This window comes from Mytilus trossulus, chromosome 1 (assembly GCF_036588685.1).
Source record: "Mytilus trossulus isolate FHL-02 chromosome 1, PNRI_Mtr1.1.1.hap1, whole genome shotgun sequence".
NCBI classification, from domain to species: Eukaryota; Metazoa; Mollusca; class Bivalvia; order Mytilida; family Mytilidae; genus Mytilus; species Mytilus trossulus.
The window spans coordinates 79,485,078-79,508,621 of NC_086373.1; the positions used below are offsets into that span (position 1 = coordinate 79,485,078).

General features: G+C 34.0%; 2 protein-coding genes across 2 annotated transcripts; one reads left to right on the plus strand and one right to left on the minus strand.

Moving 5' to 3' along the window:
* Positions 1 to 5,291: 5,291 nt before the first annotated feature.
* On the minus strand, positions 5,292 to 13,946 carry LOC134710328 (uncharacterized). Its single transcript, XM_063570657.1, has 2 exons — positions 13,673 to 13,946; positions 5,292 to 5,971 (listed from the first exon to the last, which is right to left on the minus strand). Exon 2 carries the CDS (start codon positions 5,945 to 5,947, stop codon positions 5,357 to 5,359), a length of 591 nt encoding a protein of 196 aa, XP_063426727.1. The 5' UTR covers positions 5,948 to 5,971; positions 13,673 to 13,946; the 3' UTR covers positions 5,292 to 5,356.
* Positions 13,947 to 17,522: 3,576 nt separating this feature from the next.
* On the plus strand, positions 17,523 to 22,180 carry LOC134710336 (acyl-coenzyme A thioesterase 13-like). Its single transcript, XM_063570669.1, has 3 exons — positions 17,523 to 17,642; positions 18,889 to 19,073; positions 21,278 to 22,180. The coding sequence occupies exons 1-3, from the start codon at positions 17,553 to 17,555 to the stop codon at positions 21,432 to 21,434; spliced, it is 432 nt and encodes a 143-aa protein (XP_063426739.1). The 5' UTR covers positions 17,523 to 17,552; the 3' UTR covers positions 21,435 to 22,180.
* The last annotated feature ends 1,364 nt before the right edge of the window (positions 22,181 to 23,544 follow it).

The following is a 23,544-nucleotide window of genomic DNA, read 5'->3' on the forward strand; positions in this document are numbered from 1 at the left end:
ACAAAAAAATAGGCCCGCTTTTATTATTAAATAATTCTGTTGGGAATTTTCGTTTTTAAAAGCAAAAAACGTGGACAAGATTGTTCATTTAATGCTAAATAATTCTGTTGGGAATTTTCGTTTTTAATAGCAAAAAAGTGGACAAGAATTTTGTTTTACGTTTTTACGTCTAGAATTTTTGTTTAAGGCAAAAATCAGAGTAATTTTTTTTTTCTCTCAAATATCTAAGACTGTCTCCTCAAATCAAATGGTTCGTACTTACGACTTTAAATCTATATAGAGCTTATACTGACTGGGGATCATTATTCAGCTATATTATTTTAAAATAGGCTGGGGCGTTTAGGGTTAAACATGTTTCCGTAGTTAGATTCTATTGATGTGTAACTTTTTTTTCATGAGAGTGTAATAGTCTATAGAGCATTACTTTCTGTTTGGTGGAATAGTGAAATAGAAGTCAATATATTCGTGCTAAATCCTTTGTCGCTTTGAAGGTGTCATGATTGTCACCCTCAGCCTACACAAGGTGTTATTGTAATTTGAATTTCAAAATGACTGAGAGACGTTTTATTAGACGCACTGCAGGTCAACTACACCATGTATCGAATCACATGACTTTGATAATTAGTAAATTCCAGCGAAAAATATCTTTATAAGTCAAGAATTGTCGTAGTACACGGGAAATGGCAAAGTTCACCATGTTCACGAAGTATAGTCTGATTAATCATTTTTTTTTAAATCCGAGCAAAAAGGGGGGGGGGGCGTACGACCTCTACGCCCCCTCTGGATCCGCCACTGAATTAAAAGTCCGAGTAGAAGTATCGGAAACCAGTTCACATTGACTGAATCCTATAGTCTGTTATCACGAAACCAACAAAAAGGTTTACCAAGTTTGTTTTCACTTTTATCATATTTTTACAATGATAATTTTGATAATTTTCTTTAAATTTTAAGAAGGGGAAATTCTGTTAACAGTTAATTTTTAGCGTTTTCTTTCATTAATCATTCAATATTCATTATATTTTTAGACCACGCATTTCTCTAATCTTTATTTTTTTGCCCATTATTCTCTAATCTTCATTTTTTAAGGGCATTATTCTCTAATCATTTAACCCCATTCATGATGACATGGCTTCTTTTGAATATATCTAATCTGGATAAGTTTTACTGACTAGAGTTTTATCAGTCATGATTAAAAACGTTCGACCACTGAACTTCCTTTTAAATAGTTGTGAATATTTTAAAAGAATGCTATAGTGTCATGAAATATTTTGTTTGACCAGTCCTAACAGAGACATATATATACATATGTGCATAAATGTCTCTGGTCCTAATAAGAAGTCCAGTAACCTGTAATAACTATAGTGTATTTTCCAATTAAAGATCAGGTACTAGTCAACGAGGAAGACTGCGGACATCATACTAATGAAGCATCTTAATAAAACTTGAGCAGGAGTATATGGATATATGGCAATGGACAACTATACCGGTCATCAAAACATAAAAACTACAAGACATGGGGGCATCTTAATAAAAGGAGGAGTATGTGTATACGACAATGAGATAACAATTAACCCCAAAAAACAAAAAAACTACAAGACATGGGGGCATCTTAATTAAAGGAGGAGTATGTGTATACGACAATGAGATAACAATTAACCCCCCAAAAAAACAAAAAAAATACAAGACATGGAGGCATCTTAATAAAAGGAGGAGTATGTGTATACGACAATGAGATAACAATTACCCCCCCCCCAAAAAAAACAAACCCCAAGACATGGAGGCATCTTAATAAAAGGAGGAGTATGTGTATACGACAGTGGGATAACAATTAACCCCCATGAAAAAAAAAAAAAAATACAAGACATGAGGGCATCTTAATAAAAGGAGGAGTATGTGTATACGACAATGAAATAATAATTACCCCCCCCCAAAAAAAAACACAAAAAAACACAAAAAAACTACAAGGCATGGAGGCATCTTATTAAAAGGAGAAGTATGGATATACGGCAATGAGATAAAAACCGGCCATCAAAACAAAAAAAAAACACATTTTAACTTTTTGGGATTCGAGCGTCACTGATGAGGCTTTAATAGACGAAACGCGCGTCTGGCGTAAACACAAAATGAAATCCTGGTATCCATGATGAGTTTATTTAATCCATGATATTATTGTCGATGCAGAATGATATTTTTCACTGATTAAGTGGGGGTCTTTCAGTGATACAATATAAAATTGAAAACTTGACATGACGAATGCAGGGTATCCAATTTCATTTAACGACATCTTGATGTAAAACATGTATGTAGAAACCCTTGTATGTTGAACATTAAATGAAACTGTGAGTTTTCATTTAGAGTTTCAAGTTTTATTAATAAGCTTTACGTAGATGGAATGAGAAACATGTCTCACTCTGACAACACCAAGAGCGAGAAACCAAACTGAAGTGATGATCGACTATTAGTTTTCTACTAGTCACATTCCAAACAATTCAAAATTCCAAAATTGAAGCCCGGATCAATCACCTTATAAACATGGAATCTCGAGGTCCCAAATTAAAAAAATAATAAATCCCGACATCCCGGAATTCGAATACCCAAATCCCGAGCTTAAAAACACCCGATCCTGACGTCCCGAAAAAGGTACTGTCCCCTCTATAAACGTATGCTGTGTGTATATCTTTTTTATAATATCTTTGCATTTCTCTCCCAATTAAATGTAGCTTTATGATAGCAGTCAAGGGCAGACACACTAATAAATAATTATGTTCCTCAGTCAAGGATTATACATATTTAAACATCAATTTAATCCCTTTGGTCGTCTACATAAAGGAGAGCTCGTTGTTAGAAAAAAAATTACTTTATTTGCGATAAAGGTACTAAAAATGGGATATATTTAGTACAATTTGATGATTCTGATGAGAAGGAGTTTAGTCAAATGTTTATGTATATATAGTTAATCCTGATAATAGTTTTACGTATAGTGTTTTGCGGACTGTTGTTTGTTTCTAATCGCTTTCTTGTTTACCATGGTGGCTGTTTGTATTCCACTTCTTTAAATTGGACTCTGTTTTTGAAGAATGCAATGAAAAGGATGAGTTCTTTGTTGTTCACGATTAAAGATATAACTACACAACAGAGACCAAAAGTATGTAAACAGCCAATATAAAAAAGACACATCACGAAAAGACGAACATTGGACAGTCTTCAAAACATTGCATAAAAAACTAAAAACTGTAGCAACACGAAAATCTGTTGTAGCAACACGAAAATCTGTCGTAAAAAGTATAAATTCGGTGTTAAGTCAATGACATGTTCAATATTGTCACAATCGATGAATAAAGGCAACAGTAGTATACCGCTGTTCAAAACTCATAAATCCATGGACAAAAACAAAATCGGGGAAATAAAATAAAACCGTGGGAAACACATTAAATATAAGAGGAGAACAATGACACAACACACACAGAAACGGACCAAGCATCAGACAAAATCCCACGAGAATAACACATATAACATCTAAACCAAAAACATGAATTTGGGATAAACAAGTACCGTGCCACGTCTTTTCTTAATATCTCAAAAATAAGAGAAAACAAACGACATAATATTAAAATGCAACATACACAGAAACGAACAATAATATAACAATGGCCATCTTCCTGACTTGGTACAGGACATTTTTAAAGGGGAATACAAATGGTGGGTTGAACCAGGCCCTGTGGCATGCCAAACCTCGCACTCTAATGGCCAAGTTAAATACAACATTGAAATGACAACACAATATCGCAGGACCACATTACAAACAAATAGGAGAACATACCAGACAAAGAAACACATGACAAATAGACAACAAAAAGAATCGGGTTTATATTTCAATACGTCAAAAACGCCGCGCCTCTTCAACACAAGACTCACCAGTGACGCCCAGATATAAAAGATCGAAAGTGAAAAAAAGTACAAAGTTGTACAGCACTGAAGATCAAAAGTTGAAAAAGGTTGTGACAAATACGGCGTAGTTTTTATGCTTGGGATAAGAACATCCTTATTATTTAGAACAGTTAATGCTATTGTAAACAGTAAATTTTATCAAATGAATATGAAAGAGATATAAATAATGAAACTGAAGTATTAACTAATTACTGAAAGCTAAACCCGAACACATAATGCTAAGACCAAACAGAATAGACACACCCGACTCAGTTCAGGCCTAAACGCAGTAAATCATAAATTTTAAAACTTCACCTTTTCTATTTGGAAGTAATTGTTTCGATAGCTTTCCTGTAAGCAGAATATTCTATATTATTAGCAAAACAAACATGCTCGTGTAATAAGTAAGGTGGAACCCCGGGGTCTAAGAATAATATACAAAAAGTATAATATGTAATACAATGTGTATGTTAATCTAATTGTGTAGTACGATGCTCAAACACTGTCAATTATTAACAATTACCAGAGCTGCACTTTGTAGTCAAGAACTTTGGATGCATGTATATTGATCTGTCATTTTTAATTCAGTAACCCATATATACTACCGAATTAGACTATTAACCGGATTTGTAATAACATCAGCAACACAACGGGTGCAACATGTGGAGCAGGATCTGCTTACCCTTCCGGAGCACCTGTGATCACCCCCAGTTTTTGGTGGGTTTCGTCTTGCTTATTCTTTAGTTTTCTATGTTGTGTCTTCTGTACTATTATTTGTCTTTTTTTTCCATGGCGTTGTCAGTTTATTTTCGATTTATGAGTTTGACTGTCACTCTGGTATCTTTCGTCCCTCTTTTACTTCGATTTCTATAAAGTTACAAATCAAAGCAACGATCGATAGCTAAATTCAGTTAAAACACCGTTCTCTGAAACTATTTTTTATAACCTTTTCTTATCTGGTCTTCGTAGATACTGACAGACACTTACTAACGATCGTTTAGCAAATGTATGTATATTGCAATATAACCCACTAATTGGTTGTTTTAACAAATAGGCAAGATCATATTATCATGATTGTAATTTGTATTAAGTTGGGAATCATCATAAAAACTTTAGTTAATGGTTCTTTTCTTTGTTAACTACCTCGAAATTAGGACAAGAATAATAAAATAATGATGTTTCTTGCAGCCATAAGAGATGACACGCTTAACATATAGTTCGACTGGTTGTTGATCGCTTAAAGTCCAGTGGCAAATATTGCATGCATGTTCATGTCGATAAACTATATAGTTGTCTGGTGAAAGTTTTCTGTCTCTTTTCTAAGTAAACATTTTTTTATTGTATAAAACATAGTATATATTAAAATAAAGATAAGAAATTATATAACAATGAAATACTTTTAACAATTGACAAATATATAACATTCTAATTAGCAGATATTATCCCTGGAAGAACGGGCACTTCTATTTACACCTGAGTTGTCTGTGACGTTGTCTTTTTTGTTTGATCGCTCATTTGTTATTCTCATTTTCTTCGAAAAATGTGGTTTAAGATGAATTGAACGTTTAGTTTTTGCCTTTTCAGATTCTGAATGTTCATTTTCACTCTTCTCTTCTGGTATTTGTTCGCCGTGCAGCAATTTTTCTGTCTCTCTTTCGGCTGCTAGCCTTGTCAATTTCTCATTTTCTAAGACTTGGAGCCTTGATACAACTTGTTGCACTTTTTCATATTTTGAACTCCATACCTGGTCCTCACGCGAAGATATATACTGATCATAAATTCTATCTTGTTCGATTTCTCTCTTCTCTCTCTTTAGATAAGAGACAATTCCAATGATGATTCCAAGAGAATAGAACAAGAGAGTTACTACAATGTATAACAGTGCCTCGATTTCAGATTCTTCAACCACTTTCGGTGTCGTCTGAGTTAAATTAAATGGTTCAGTCGTTGTATTTGATTGATGCGTTGCATTTAGTTTTGCCAGCAGATGAAGGCAATTATATAGCTTTGTAGGAGCCATGATCCATCAGTTTATTTCGACCACCTGAAAAAGTACAATGAAAAATCTAATTAGAATACGAAGCATAATGATACCAATGTACCTCGTTCATGCTGGTTGTCGTCTGTAGGTTTGTAAGAGGAAAATGCAAAATTGGAAGGAAAATGAAAGAAAAGCTCAAAAATATTTTTGCTAACTACTCCTATGGAATGATGAAACCCGAATTGCAATTATGGCCGCTTCCGCCTTACTTTAAAAACATTTAAAAAATACAGCAGAGGTAAAGCAACTTCTTTTACCAATTAACCTCATATGTATTTTGCTCTGTCGCTCTATATATAACTTATAAGATTAAACACAATTTCCCTTCTCCATGCAGATTTTTTTCTTAAAGTTTGTGATTTGAAAATGACGAAACAAACCATTATGAACTTGAATTACGAAGCAACCCAATGAATATAAAAAGATTTTAACATTTCATTTGACCATGTTTTTCGTGTTCTCTCTAGCTCGGTTACATCTGCAGACAAAAACACGCACATAAATACTTGTAATACACACTAATTTATACTTAATTTAAATTAAAGGTTTGGTTATTGTACGATTAAAATACGATATATCTTTGTATTATTCTTAACATTTGTGAAAATACCCCAGAGGTTGTATGCAAATTATTGGAAGAAGGAGAACAACAACATGTTTTCAAGAGAAATAATAACGACTTAGATTGTTATCATTTCCACAATGCTATAGTTAACGAGCAATGATTCTATACATGGAGAGTGATACAAACACTATAAACACAGATATCTTATAAACGATTTCTCTTGTTACTATTCCATTTGGAAAATAGTTCTCTATTTCCATTTCGATTGGGAGTTGTTAAAGTTGTAATGTTGAGACAGAAAGATGCTATCAACTAACATCCCATGTCCATTAACTACTACATCCATTACCGGAATTAATAAAAAAGAATGTGTTGGAGTTCAGTTTGTTCATGTAGATGTGAAATCAATTCTTTAGTTTTATATCCTATTGAAATAATGAGAGATTTTATAGATTTTGTTCATTGTCATCTCACGTGAATGTCCCATATACACGCCTTTGATAAACTCAAGCTCATTTCAAAAATTTCTTTTATAATCTTACTTTTTTCTTTTATTAAGAAGTAGTGCTGTTCTCTCTCTCTCTCTCTCTCTCTCTCTCTATATATATATATATATATATATATATAACCCAATATGATGCATGATATCATTGACAGCTTAAGCACCTTTGGTTTGGAAATAAGAAGGAAATTCATGATCTAAGATTTGGCTTGAATGGATGAGGAGTCAACGATGGTCTTATTACTTACTACTAGTTCGTGTTAACGAATTAAAAGAGACTTGGTGTGATTAGAAATGAGACAACTATCCACACCTCGCCAAAGAGAAAGGACATGAACAACCTTGTATAGGGTTAGCATATGGCCTTCATTAATGAGCAAAAGCCATACCGTATATAAGACTATAAAAGACCCTGTCATGAATGACATAACGTAATGTATTTCAAATTCCAAAGGCCGATTTATGCTCAAAGCAAATCAACGAAAAATAAATATAACAGAAAGCATCCAACGAAAAACAAATATGGCAAACAGCTTATCCAACAAAAAACAAATATGGAAGACAGCATATTCAACGAAAAACAAATATGGCAGATAGCATCCAACGGAAAACATATATGGCAGACAGCATCCAACGAAAAACAAATATGGCAGACAGCATCCAACGGAAAACAAATATGGCAGACAGCATCCAACGAGAAACAAGTATAACAGACATCATCCAAGGAAAATCAAATATGGCAGACAACATCCAACGAAAAACAAATATGTCAAACAACATCCGACGGAAAACAAATATGGCAGACAACATCCAACGGAAAACAAATATGACAGACAACATCGGACGCAAAACAAATATGGCAAACAACATCCAACGGAAAACAAATATGGCAGACAGCATCCAACGAAAAACAAATATGGCAGACAGCATCCAACGAAAAACAAATATAATAGACAGCATCCAACGGAAAATAAGTATAACAGACAGCATCCAAGAAAAATCAAATATGGCAGACACCATCCAACGGAAAACAAATATGTCAGACAACCTCCCACGAAAAACAAATAAGGCAGACAACATCCTACGAAAAACAAATATGGCAGACAATATCCAACGAAAACAAAAATATGGCAGACAACATCAAACGAAAAACAAATATAGCAGACAACATCCAACGAAAAACTATTGTGGCAGACAGCATCCAACGAAAAACAAATAAGGCAGACAAAAGAGGGACGAAAGATACCAAAGGGACAGTCAAACTCGTAAATCTAAAACAAACTGACAACGCCATGGCTAAAAATGAAAAAGACAAACAGAAAACAATAGTACACATGACACAACATAGAAAACTAAAGAATAAACAACACGAACCCCACCAAAAACTAGGGGTGATCTCAGGTGCTCCGGAAGGGTAAGCAGATCCTGCTCCACATGCGGCACCCGTCGTGTTGTTTATGTGATTACAAATCCGGTAAATAGTCTAATTCGGTAGGTCAAATTCATGAAAGGGAAGGGGATTGTAGTTACGACGTAAGGAACATATCCGATATCATATGTGAAACGGTTATTCCATAACGGTCACCCAACTCGTGATGGCGTCTGTAAAATTTACGAAGGGATGATTTCAACTTCACCATTTGGAACTCTTGGTTTAATAGCTTTTTTGTGAGCAGTAACCCTCTATCAAGAAAATCATGATAGGAAATGCAAGCACGGGAATATCGTATCAATTGGGAGATATATACCCCGTATGCAGGTGCTGCTGGAATGTTGCTACTTAGAAATGGAAAGTTCACAATTGGAAAGCTGAAATCATCTCTTTTGTCGAAAAGTTTTGTCTTCAACCGACCCTCATTGTCAATTTCTAGATGTAAGTCAAGATATGAAGCCGACTTAACTGTATCTGTAGTATCCTTTATCTCCAATTCGATGGGATAGATGCGATCCACATAGTCACCAAATTTTTAATTGTTTAGTGAAAGAACGTCATCTATATTATAGCGGAAAGTAGAGTTAAAGGATATTGCTAACTTCTTATCTTTCTTCCTAAGAAGTTCCTGTATGAAGTCAGCCTCATAATAATAAAGAAACAAGTCAGCAAGTAGAGGGGCACAGTTTGTTCCCATTGGGATGCCGACAGTCTGTTGAAAAACACGTCCTCCGAACGTAACAAATATGTTGTCAATCAAGAAATCAAGCATCTTGATAATATCGGTTTCAGAGAATTTTTTGTTTGAATCAGAATGATTCTTTACAAAGTAGGATTTATCCCTCCCTAAGACAAGATACTTGTATCTACGTTGGCCATTTTTTTTTATGAAGCAAAGTAATACCAACTCTTTTGATTTGTCTTTTAGTTTGGAATGTGGAATACTTGTGTAAAGAGTAGAAAAGTCAAATGTTTTAATACTGTTACAAGATGAAAGAGAGTTAGATTGTATGTACTCTAAAAGATCTTTGGAATTTTTAAGTATCCACATCTGATTCACGCCACCTCTAGAATAGGCAGTTTCACAATAACTTTGAAGCCCGTCTTTGATTGCTGATAAAATGGATGTCAATAATTTAGAAAGGGGTTTCGTGGAGCACTTGGAAGACCCACCAATATACCGTTGCTTGTAAGGACACTTATGTAGTTTAGGTATCCAATACAGTGATGGAAGATCCAGTTCTTCATCTTTGGTTGAAATATGATTATCAAGGATTTCCTCTTTGGTAAGTGTCGTGAGGATATATGTTGGGTTTCCAAGTGAATTGTCTTTACCTAATTCGTTTATCAAGCAATTAATGTAATGACTTTTACAAACAAAAACGATGTTATTTGGGGCTTTGTCTGCGGGGACAACAACATATTTATCATGGAGGTCAGATAGGTTTTTAGCAACATTTGGATCTTTGAAGATTGACGTAGCATGGGCATTGATGGACCCATTCAGTTTCTTAATTCTGATTTGTATTAACGACCTCACTGTCTTAATCCATTCGGATAGAGGGTCTACGTCTTCCTTCTCGCGCTTAGCCCATAGCCTGGCATAATCCTCGACTGAGTCCATCAAAATTATAAAGTTGTATTTCCAATTGATGGATTTAGGCTCACGATATTTCGGACCTTTCGATAACACGTTTCGTAGAGAAGTGTTATTAACAATGTTAAGGTCACCGGTAATAACGTGGCCAGCAGGATTATATGTGAATTGGGAACTAGCACAAGTGCAATCAGGAGGTTTAGACTTGAAGTCGTCAATATCGAGATCCTGCAAAACGCGTTTGTAATTGAAAATTTTAGTTGCAATAGGTTTGGTATAGGTATAAGAAATTATTGGTACAGACTGGTTTTTGAAATATTAAAGGAGGTATTTTCGATTGAACTAATTTATGATGAAGGATATTGCCTAGGTTGACGCCATCGAGACCTTTGTTGGCAAAGGAAAGATTTAGAAAAGATCTTTTCTCTTTTTCATCTCTTCCAATGCGAACTGGCTTGTAAAGTCTGTGACTAGCAATATCCGAAATTATAGCTTGTACAACCTTCAATGAAAAACAAATATGGCAGACAACCTCCAACGAAAAACAAATATGGCAGACAACCTCCAACCAAAAACAAATATGGCAGACAACCTCCAACCAAAAACAAATATGGCAGACAGCATCCAACCAAAAACAAATATGGCAAACAACCTCCAACGATACCTATGCACTGGGTAACAGACCCCTGACTAGCGACAAACTAAAAATTGTTAATATATATATATTTCCAAGAACGTGAAATAATTCTTTTATAATTATTTACATGATTTCATTTGAGATGACCTGTAGGTCCATTGGACCGGAAGTATTAATATTTATCATATATTATATGTTTATAATCTGTTCATATTTACAAATGTCACTATAAAAAATAATTTATTTACTTATTACTTACTTAGAAATGCAGACATCATGCACTACATTAAAAATTTGTTAATGATGGGTGCATTGGCGGATCCCGGGGGAGGGTTCCAGGGGTTGGAACCCCCTTTTTTTGGAAGATCAATGCATTTGAATGGGAGCATATAGTAGAACCCCACCCCACTATACTCTGCGTTGGGAACCCCCCTTTTCAAAATGGCTGAATCCGCCCCTGGGTTGGATATTTTATGTTCAGTTGCATATATTACAAGTACATTCAATATAAGACATATCGTAAAATGTAATAAACAGAAAATGTAATAAACAGAAAATGTAATAGCTATATTTTGATTTTAGTACATTTCATTTGAAAAAATGTATTAAAAATGAATGAATTTTTATACAAAGGGATATTGAAACAAAATATACCGCAATTTCGTTATATATTAATCCATCTCCATGGGAATCAACTGCTTTTTAAAAGGTTATACTGTAAAGTTTCGTGTTTCAGGTCGGAATATGCCAACAGTTATCCATTTATGTCATATTATTTTGTTTAGCACAATTAGTATTTTATTTCGATATATACCGAAGGTAAAGTCGTTTGACGACCACCAATTCCCGGTCACATCCCTCTATTCAATAAATCAGATTACAAGAGAATAAAGCTAAAATTTGGGTAAAATATCCCTTTACCTATAGAAATAGATGCTATTTAAAAAAATACCAGACAATTTTATTTAAAACAAATAACCAATTTCGCTAGTGTTCTGTAAACTATAGCCAATCTGTAAAACCTCGTTATCCTGAATTATTAGTTAAATAATTAAGATAATCTATTCTCATGTGTAAACAGAAATTTGTAAATTAGATTTTCATCAAACGTTTCTGCTCTATTTGTAAAACAAAATGAGAACAAAAAGAGAAAGCATTGCATACCTCGTGATCTATATACATCTTTATTATTTGATCTCCTAGTAGTTTCATTGTTTGTCGATTTCCATTGGATAAACATCATTCCACATACCTCTTTACATGCTTATAATTATATTGTATTTTTTTAAATGCCACATCGTTGTACTTTTACACTGCTTTCTGAAGTTTTCTCTCAGACTTTGAAATGTTTGATTTTGTGAGTTGCGCCGATAACAGAATCGTTAAATTCTCAGAAAATTTATACACAGATCCTTTGTAAGGCATTTTATAATTTCTTTACAGTTATAGAGGTAAATAATAAGAACAAAATCGATTTTTATTAAAGAAAGAAACACCAATGCATAATTACATTTATCGATTATTTTTTTTACAGTAAATTTTGATGCACAGTGCACATTCGCATATCAAATAATTATTGCAAGTAAGGTGCACTCGAAATCAACAGGGTTAAGCTTTTATTTGACATTGACAGTTCCTATGTAATGTGTGATGATTATATGTTTTGGGTTAAATCGAGGTTTGGTTTCGGCTTAAAGTGTAGTCTCTAGAAATTCAAATGTTATATTGTCCAGGCACCCTTATTTTCCCTTTTATTTAACTAAGACCTTCTTTGGGATGGTTAACAATTTGCTTTTTTTTTTATCTTCAACAAATTACCACATGTTGTATATATGTGCTGAGTCAGTCTGGCATCATTTGTCTTTATTTCTAATTTTAAAAACAAATTTTCAATTAAAACTTTAATTGTACATTCAATTGGAAAAACTCGGTTCTAACAATTACAAAATGTTATTAAGTAAGCGGTCGATATATATCCATTATATATTATAGATTCAACTTAAATATGTGCGCACTGACAGTTCGAAAATCAAAAATATAACACAAAAACCTGGTTTAGAAGCACGTGTACTACCCATCACTAGGTGTTTCTATTTACACTGAATGTTTATTTTTTCGACAGTGTTTGTAATTAACGTCAGTACACATTCCTAAAGTGAGTTTCTAATTAGGTTTATGATTGCCAGCCGTTTAAGTTCTTTACATTACTGCTGCTATTGATGGTTGTTTTGAAACACACACTGTATCATCGGACTTTAAAAAAGTTTAATTAATGCTTCAAAAGTCAGTGTTTTTTTTTTATGTTTTTGTCCTTTTAAATTTACTTTGTTGATGTCCGTTCTTTTGTAGTATCATTTTTGATGACAATTTGTCCAGCTCGGAGTCTGGTCGAGATACTTTTAACTAGAACCAGTTGTTAACATACCATATATACGTTGGTCCCAATTTTTTTTAAAAGAGACCGCACTGAATGGTATTTGTCATAAGCAATTCTCCGCACGATACCACACGAAGACTATAAAAGCACTGCTACTAATTAGTACTGATTGATGGCGCATGTTCCATATCAGGAAAGTCGCTTCCCAAAACATCAATATAATAATAATAAAGTACTGATTGATTGTTTAATTTCAAAAATTATACTTTAAATTTAAAAGAACAAAAATTTTGGTAGAACATGAAGTGCCGCATTTATATTTCAATTATGTTGAAAATATGATTCTATACAAAACCCGAAACATACACATGACAGGCGCGGATCCAGAGGGGGGGGGGGTCCGGGGGTTGGAACCCCCCTTTTTTGGACGATCAATGCATTTGAATGGGGATATGTAATTGGTACCCCCCCCCTTTTTGTCCTGGGTTAGGAACCCCCTTTTTAAAATGGCTGGATCCGCCCCTGCATGAAAGTTTGTGACTTGATAAACAAACGCGATACATTATATTTTAAGTAGTGTGTATGGTTTCTTACCTCAAGCAGGAAAATACCTTAATTCCACTTCATTATTCTCCTCATAATCGAAAAACACTCTATGTTCAGAGAAAACTTTATCTCTTGTTTTTTCTCGTTAAATTTATATATTCATGTGGTGGAGATAATTAAGAATACTAAAAATGCCATTCTTTGGAATTATATTTAGTTGTTGGCACACGTTAAAGTGAAAATTAGAAGAATAATTAAGTTATTGTTGGTAAAAGTAAATCGTCATCAACTTAGTAAGCTGAGCTTGTAAATAATGCATGTAGATCGCAGCACTAATCGTGTTATAAAAGTTACTGGATAACCCAATCAATACCAGGGAGACATCAAATATGAAAATTTATTTTGATTGGTCCCGTGTATTCCCAAGTTACCCTGCCAAAATCAATTTTTATACACTATACAAATATAATGAATATATGATATTAATGATTACTTATAATTATCCTTTATATCTTTTATATCTTCGAGGTCTATGGATTATTTTATCATTTACTTTTCAAACCATTTTAAAAAATCAATGAATGCGATGTTTGTGAAAATATTTGATAAATAAAAAACTTTATAACATCATATTAGGATATTTTATAAAAAGTCTGCATGCCTATAAAAGAAGACTTTTTGGAGAACTATATATTTTTTCTACATTTTTTCTAACTGTTTATTCAATAAATGTGTGGGTTTTATGGTGTAATTGGGTTGTCTCATTGTCACACTGACATCCCCATCTATTTAACAAACATTTAGATTTTACAGTCGGTCTTTAGAGTATACTTTATAAACAATACAGTTCACTCCGGAAACGTGATAATTTAATAAAATAGTCCATGCCTGGAAGTCCATGTCTCATAAATCATGTCACTCGTTAGGAATGTCTGAAGGAAACACCCCATTGGGAAATCTCGTCTCACGCCAGCGTCGTAGTGAGACGCGACATCATGCGCAAAATTACACTCATAACTCCAATAAGGTCTTGTCACGATACTCAATGATAACACAATTATATAAATAAGAATTATTTCATTTCTATTGCTAATCTATTATTTTATCTCACCTGGGAAGGTGTGTTATCCCAACTGAATATCAATTTTTATCATTTGTCATCATATTGGATTATTATGAATGACCCATTATTATTATAAAATAATTGAAAAATATTAGCAATACCGTATGTATGAATTTATTGAAAGGATGTAAGACTTTTAATTGATTTCTATTTCAATATTTCATTACTGTTTCTGTTCATTTTATTTAGTCGATAAGTATAATACAAAACATGACACAATAAAATGTATGTAAAAGACAACACCGATTTTGGCCATTAAAAATCACAGATCATCATAGGAAAGGGTGGACATTTGGGAAAGGGAAAATGTCAATAATAGCAGCTACCAACCAACGTCAGTCAGTCAAAATAGGTACATAAAGAGTGTCGGCAAAGCCTCGGTTACACCTTCCTTACCGGTAAGCACGAAATGATTCTGTGTAACTGGTTTTGGTTTGTTCTTAAAAATTCCGTTAAAGGGCAGTGTCTGGCCTGTATAAGAACTGCTTGATTGTGAAGACGTGCCTATACTCTAAGATCGATTATGAATAATAAGAATTCATGAACCTTAAGAAATCTGATATACCAGTATTGGCATTTCTGACGTGAAATTTTCAATTGGCATTTATCTGTTTCAGATTCGTTTATCATCCGTTTTATCCGTTATACGTCCGGTAGAAGTTCGTTTCTCCTCCGTTCAACATCCGTTTTATCCGTTAAATGTCCGGTAGAAGTCCGTTGGTGAATTTAACTTCAAGACCTTCAACTGATGTATAACGGACACGTAACGGATACAAAACGGAAACGAAACGGACGAGTACCGTACAAAACGGACGTTCAACGGACATTTTATCCGTTGGACGTCCGTTCAAAGTTTTGAACATGCTCAAAATTTTCCACCGGACAGAACGGACGTCGACGGATAAAACGTACGCTTTAAAACGACCATGCAACGGATATGGACGGACGTCTAACGGATAAGAACGGACGCCTAACGGACATGAACGGATTGAAAAAAAAGTTATCCGCTAGGCGACCGTTCGAGCTATCCGGTAAGGTGTGACCGAGGCTTACAGAATATTTAATTGGTATTATTGTGTTACAAGTGTTCTTTTAATTCGCGTTCATCTGAAAGATGAACCTTTTCTAAGCTTCGTTTTTGTTGTAGCATGTTTTCTGCTAAAGTACTTTTAGTATTCATCTTATGCCTTTTCAACTGATTTTTAGCTCACCTGGCCGTCGTCCGTCGTCGTTATCTTTTAGAAAAATCTTCTCCTCCGAAACTACTGGGCTAAATTAAACCAAACTTGGCCACAATCACCATTGTGGTATCTAGTTTAAAAAATGTGTGGCGTGACCCGGCCACCAACCAAGATGGCCACCATGGCTAAAAATAGAACACAGGGGTAAAATGCAGTTTTTGGCTTATAACTAAAACACCAAAGCATTTAGAGCAAATCTGACATGGGGGTAAAATTGTTTATAAGGGCAAGATCTATCTACCCCGAAGTTTTCAGATGAATCGGACAACCTGTTGTTGGGTTGCTGCCCCTGAATTGGTAATTATAAGGAAATTTTGCTGTTTTTGGTTATTATCTTGAATGTTATTATAGATAGAGATAAACTGTAAGCAGCAATTATGTTCAGCAAAGTAAGACCTACAAATTATTCAACATGACCGAAATGTCCAATTGACCTCCTAGGGAGTTATTGTCCTTTATAGTCAGTTTTTAACAATTTTCATAAAATTTGTAAATTTTTACTAACATTTTCCACTGAAACTACTGGGCCAAGTTCATTATAGATAGAGATAATTGTAAGTAGCAAGAATGTTCAGTAAAGTAAGATGTACAAACACATCACAATCATCAAAACACTATTTTGTCATGAATCCATCTGTTTCCTTTGTTTAATATTCACATAGACCAAGGTGAGCGACACCGGCTCTTTAGAGCCTCTAGTTAGAGTTTGTTCTTATGTTGTAAAGTTACACCACTGTCCAAGGTTACGGGAGGGTTAACGCCTTTAAACTGGTTTAACCCCGCCACATTCGGTATGTGCCTGTCCGAAGTCGGGAGCCTATATTTCAGTGGTTGTCGTTTGTTGTTGTATAATTAGTTATCAAAGGTACCAGGATTATAATTTAGTACGCCTGACGCACGTTTCGTCTACATAAGACTCACCAGTGACGATCATATCATTAATAAAGCCAAACTGGTACAAAGTTGAAGAGGATTGAGGATCCAAAATTCCAAAAAGTTGTGCCAAATACAAAGTACGGCTAAGGTAATCTATGCATGGGATAAGAAAATCCTTAGTGTTTCGAAAAATTCAAAGTTTTGTAAACAGGAAATTTATAATATTTGTTATTCGATTATAATTTCAGTTGTATATGAATCAGGCCGTTAGTTTTCTCTTAAAGGCTTTCAGTGAATTGTTGTACATTTGTCATTTCGGGGCTTTTTACAGCTGTCTATGCTGCATGGGGTTAACTCTCTGTTAAAGGACTTACGCTGACCTACAGTTTTTACTTATGTGTCTTTTTGTCTCTTGTTGAGAGTTGTCTCATTCGCAATCAACATGATCAAGCCACATCTTTTTATTTTAACATTGCCTTTTATAATGTAAATCTATAATTAGCTTATATATAGCAAGTACGCACGGGTGGTTTTTGATTTACGCTATTCCATACTGTTTCCAATTCAAGGGAGGCCGGCTTAACGGTTAAAAATACCTAACCGCATAACCGAATTAACTCTATGCTAACATACATATATTTTTCGATTTTTTTGGCAAGCAAGAGTTGTCGCTCTTTTATAACTGAACATGAGTGGAACACAAAAAGGATTGCAGTTTATAAAACAAGTAGTAGAAGCAAGCGTAAAAACAAGATGCTTTGAAAGTGTGTTAAACAAGGTAAGTCGCAGTTGTAAGCTAAGGGTCGATGCTGTAACGAGAACACGATCAACGATTGAAAAATCTCAATGAAAGCCACACACATTATACGGACATGTCCATGGGAGATAACTCCGACGTTTCTATGGATATTGTTTTGATAAATTGATAAAAAAAAATGTGTGTTTTTTTGGTTAGCAAAATATGTTCTTTGAAACTAAACTCTAGATATGAAAATGATTTATCCAAAGTTTTTCTTGCATGCAGTTGAAGTTGTTTTAATCAGTCAATTAGAGTCTAGCTACTATCATGTATCAGGGAAAACGGTAGATTTTCATGTACAAATGAACAGGGATTCAATTTCAACTAAAAAAACTAAATATTAACTCATCAACTTGACTTGAAAGATTACCGGAGTAATATGCGACATTGATAAATAAATTATTCTTCAAAAACCATTATCATTTATTGACCGTTCTTTATTCATAATAAAAACCTGTTTACTATATGTATGCATGATTGAGAAACCCAAGAACCTGTTCACTGGATGACCACCCATTTAAATCTGAGTAAATATCCCCCGTATGTTACTAACTTGATTATATGGTTTGCTAAAATTTAAACTTGAACGTTCCCCTCAGTACAATTTTGTGGACGTAAAATTGATACACGACCCTGTAAGTTAATCAAATACTATCTTCCTCTCTTATGTATACATAGATCTAAGAAGATGTTTGATTGCCAATGAGACAATTCTGCAGCAGATACCAAATGACACAGATGTTAATTATTGTAGGTCGATCACCATGCAGCCGTCAAAACATATATCGCATAATACATGTAATAAGCAATAAAATGCATCGAAATGACAAATGTTAAAAAGTAAGAAAAAACTCAAACAAGAAAACTACGGACCTGATGTATGTGCAAAACAATAATAAAAAAAAAAAATTCGATATATCATGTATACGGGAATATTTAATTAATTACCAAACAAATCGAAGAATCACATCAACAAACGACAACCTCTGAACAACAGGTTACTTACTTACTACAGTTGTAAACAAATGCAGCGGGTTTGCACTACAATACTTTACATGAGTTATAGATTAATTATTTTTTAAAGCAAAATCCCGATGAGGACACGAAACCATGTATTTGCCAGATGAATTATGGTGACCACTACTTTTAACTATTGTGTTAAATTTCATCTGGAGGTACGTATTTACGCCATTTAATTTACAGTTTCTCGGTATTGTGTTATCAGGTTAAAGTTATAACTGGTGGAAATGGACAATGCGTATGTGAAATGATCGTCACTGAAGATGATCAGAATCGTGGTGGTACATTGCATGGAGGTATGACTGCAACATTAGTGGATGCTGTGTCTACATGGGCACTTCTTACATCCGAAAAACAAGTTGCTGGAGTGAGCGTTGATATGGGAATCTCGTAAGTTTATGCCATATGAAAATTTAATTCAGTTTTGCTTTTCGGATACTATCTTTGAATACAGATCTTCATGATAGGTCATGTCAATTCGTATGAAACCCCAAATTGGCAATGTCAATGACAATAGGCGCATAAAAACATGCATTCTCGATCGGCAATAAAACATTTCTAAATTGGGATGGTTGTATGACTGTGTGAAATGTGCAGTAATGTTTACTATCGTAATGAGAAAATTGAAGTCAGAAGACTCGTTTATATTGAGTGACAAAATGTCTGCATATTAATGTACCTTGGTCTAACTTCAACCCATATCCAACACGCCCTCATTATTCAGGGGCAGTCCTAATTTCTCGATTTTCATTTCGGTCTATAAACCTTGCATAATCTATATTGTATTAATTGTTTTGTTGGTTTTCGTTCTGAATATGCATACAATACATAGGTATATGTCCCCGGACGTTGAGCTAGCAACTAGCAATATATCAGTTATTCCGATGGCTAAATATGATATAGTGGTCTCTTTGATGTTTTATATACATGAGACTTCAAAACTTTAAATCACTCGATTCCCAATGCTATTTTCTATATTGTCTGACTAGCCAAACACAAATGTTCTTCTGTCATGTCTGTGACATTCAAACAGTATTATGAAGTATAAAGAAAAATATACCCGTGAGTTGACTGTAAGATTCTAAGGTATCACCCGCCAATTTAGCAATAGTTAAAAGGTTCTAACAAAATATATCTGAAACTGACATTATCAAGATGTTTGATTTCTTGATTGACGACATTTTTGTTACGTTTGGATGATGTTTTTTTTTCAACAAGCAATCGACTTTCCCATGGAAACCATCATATGCTCTTCTTGTTGCCGACGTGTTCCCTTGTTTACACGAGACTTCTTAAGTATAACGGGGGAAAGCTAGCATTATCCTTTTACCTCAAGTTCCGCTTTGTAGATGATGTCCTTTCACTAAATAATTCCAAGTTTTGTGACTGTGTTGAACGCATTTATTCCTTCAAACCTGAATTATAGGGTACCCCAGATACAGTCAAGTCTGCCTCATATCTTGACTGACATTTAAAAACTGACAATGAGGGTCGGTTGAGAATAAAACTTGACGAGACAAGAGATGATTTTAGCTTCCAAATTATGAACTTTCTATCTATATGAAGCAACTTTCCAGCAACACCTGTATATATATATATATCTCCAAATCAAATGGATACGATATTCTAGAGTAGCATTTCCTATCATAATTTACTTACTAAGAGAGTTGCTGCTAACAAGGAAGCTATTGATCAGACCGGAGTTCAAAGTGGGTAAGTTGAAATCATCTCTTAGAACATTTTACGAAGCCATCATGACTTGGTTGACAGTTATTGAATATTTGTTTAATAGATGACCACGGATATCTTTTAATAGTTGTATTCACAATCCTGTCCTTCTTTTCCTCGATGTTTAAGGGTTTGTACTGACACTAGCAACACGACAGGCGCCTTATGTGGAACAGGATCTGCTTACCCTTCCCGAGCACATGAGATCACCTCCGGTTTTTTTTATTGGGTTAATGTTGTTCAGTATGTAGTTCTCTCTGTTTTGTATTGTATACTGTCTTTTTACTTTATATTACATGGCCTTGTCATTTTGTTTTCGACTGAAGATTTCTTGATTATTGTAACGAATTATACATTATCAGTTTCTAAAACACACCGGCCTCTACTTCAACTTTCAGCTTGAAGTGTTATTGTCCCCCGTTAATAAATCAAGAGAATAAAGTGTTTACACCACTGGGTCGATGCCCCTGCTGGTGGATGTTTCGTCCCCGAGGGTATCACCAGCCCAGTTGTCAACACTTCGGTGTTGACATAAATATCAATAATGTGGTCATTTTTATAAATTTCCTGTAACAAAACTTTGAATTATTCGAAAAAATAAGGATTTTATTATCCCAGGCATAGATAACCTTAGCGGTATTTGGTACAACTTTTTGGAATTTTGGATCCTCATTGCTCTTCAACTTTGTACTTATATACTTATATACTTTATAAATATTTTGGTATGAGCGTCACTGATGAGTCTTATGTAAACGAAACGCACGTCTGGCGTACTAAATGATAATCCTGGTACCTTTGATAACTAATTAGAAACTTCAAGTTTAAACTAAACAATGTAACTGATTCAGACTGTTTACTTTTTTCAGATATATGAAGGCTGCTAAAGTTGGAGAGGAGATACTGATTGATGCCAAAACGTTAAGAGTAGGCAACAGATTAGCGTTTTTGACCGTTGATATAACTAGAAAAGCTGACGGAACATTACTAGCACAGGGAAAACATACTAAGTTTATAGGATCATGACCTATACTGCAGATTGCGTAAATCTAAATGTTCTTTCTTTTTTTTATATTCATAAAAAAATAGATCATCAGAAATAAACATAAATTGTCAGTATTTCAATTTGATCTCCATTTGACAGCGGATCATCTTAATACCGATATCTCGTCTCACTCTCTGTACGTAAGGGAATCTTCACAAATTTTTAAAACTGTATGGTTTTTTTTTGGGGTCCATAGTTCGCCTGTGCAAATTAAAGTCCGTCATTCCTATTGTTCCACTTCGCAGAACCAACATTTTGATGTGTTTTCTGCCCGAATATGCTAATGGACGTTAAGTTAACTACAATTTTAAGATTATTATATAAATCTATTATCATGAACATTTCCAGACGTAGAGCGGCAATTTTTGTTCTGGAAAAAAATCAACTGTCACGCAGATAAATTATGCACATTTGTTTGTCATTAATTGTCTGCTTCACTTAATGTTTCAAATATATAACTTACCTGTCTGGAAGCTGTTTAGATAAGTTTATCTGGTAATACGTCAATAGCTAAAAATCCATCAATTTTAGTAATTTGACTAAACAATAGCCATGTATTGTGTAAAAACTTTACCCATAAATACTAACATTGATTCGAAAAAGAATGAATGGACTAAGATAATTATACATTTAAGTTGCATAACTCACAAAGAGAAAATAAAATTGCACGAGGTTTATACAAAAGAGCTTTTTACAAAATTTTATTCATGGGATTCATATATTAGCTTCATTGTTTGTGTTCTTTTTCTTATTATTATAATCTTTTTTTCTTATAATTATTTAAGAAATTAAAAAAAAGACGCAAATAATTCATTGATTTTACTTGTATTCTGCTATCCTATCAATCTTCTTTATTACAATACCTTCTTGAAGACAAACAAGATATGCATTTGCAAAGTTCTTAAATTTCACTTTCAGATATATTGACAATGTCCTGACAATCAATAATCAACATTTCAATTTCTGAACTTCTGATAAAGGATTCTATATTGACACGATGGATCACAAACATTAAGATTTCAACATTCCAATTGTTTATTTTCCATTTCCTCTGCTGTAACATATCAGTCTGCCAATCTTTTGAAGATTATATCTCATTTAATATACATGCACACTATGCTACGCGCATGTTCACACTATACGACTATCATTCACTGGGTTGTGGTCTTTACATAAAAACTGCTACAACGATTGAGAGATATTGAATAAGTGTGGATTGGCATGGCGATGATGCATACATAACATAAGAAAAAACGTTTATCCTGATGAAACATCCACTCACCCTTTGTTTTTTTTTGGTGGGATGGGATGGAGTGGGTTGCGATTCCTTCAGGTTGTGTTTGTTTCCTTGATGAGTGTCTTCGGTAAACTCCCGTTGTCTTTATTTTATTAGTTATAATGTGCATATGATAAAAAAAATGTGGTACGCTGTATAGATTTGAACAACAAACACGTACCTTGTGATTTATTAAGCTTTTGAGTTGATCATTGTACCTTGAACAATATTACGAAAACGATACTTACCCGTTACCAGGACAAGACATAAAACCCAACACTAGCTTTATTTGACATGTTGCAGACATTCAATATCAAATTAGTATTTTTCTGTTATTTTTATCGAACCCATAGCATAGAAATAATGAATAATAAATTTCAATAGAACCAACAGCCATAGCTTTTGATGTCACGAGTTTAAGAAAAAAAAATAGCAATTAGAATAAAAAAAAGCTATACATGTCCCCTTATGGTGAATGTTTTGAAGAACAATACGAACTTTTCGTTCAACAAATTAGGAACACTTATTGTTAACGGGTGAATTGACAAAAACGATGTCGTAGGTATTTTGTGAAGTCCAAAAAACTAAAAAAAAATATTTTTAAACGAGTCAGTGCCATCACAAATATATACAATCTGTAATGGTTTTTCTTTGAAAAAATATGTTCTGTTCCTAGTTGGGAAAATGGCAATTGTTTTCGTATAGTCTGTGTGTGTTGCATTGTCGTAATTTTTGGTTCACTTCAGTGTTTCTGTTGTTCCGTTGTCGAAATGTACTACTAACATATTGTATTGTTTATTTGCGTAATTCTTTGT

Excerpts from the sequence above, each read along its gene's own strand:
- LOC134710336 (XM_063570669.1), top strand. The coding sequence starts at position 17,553 with ATGAGTGGAACACAAAAAGGATTGCAGTTTATAAAACAAGTAGTAGAA. Across the intron at positions 17,643-18,888 it reads TTGAAAGTGTGTTAAACAAG|GTTAAAGTTATAACTGGTGG; the intron begins GTAAGTCGCAGT and ends TTGTGTTATCAG. Across the intron at positions 19,074-21,277 it reads AGCGTTGATATGGGAATCTC|ATATATGAAGGCTGCTAAAG; the intron begins GTAAGTTTATGC and ends TACTTTTTTCAG.
- LOC134710328 (XM_063570657.1), bottom strand. The coding sequence starts at position 5,947 with ATGGCTCCTACAAAGCTATATAATTGCCTTCATCTGCTGGCAAAACTA.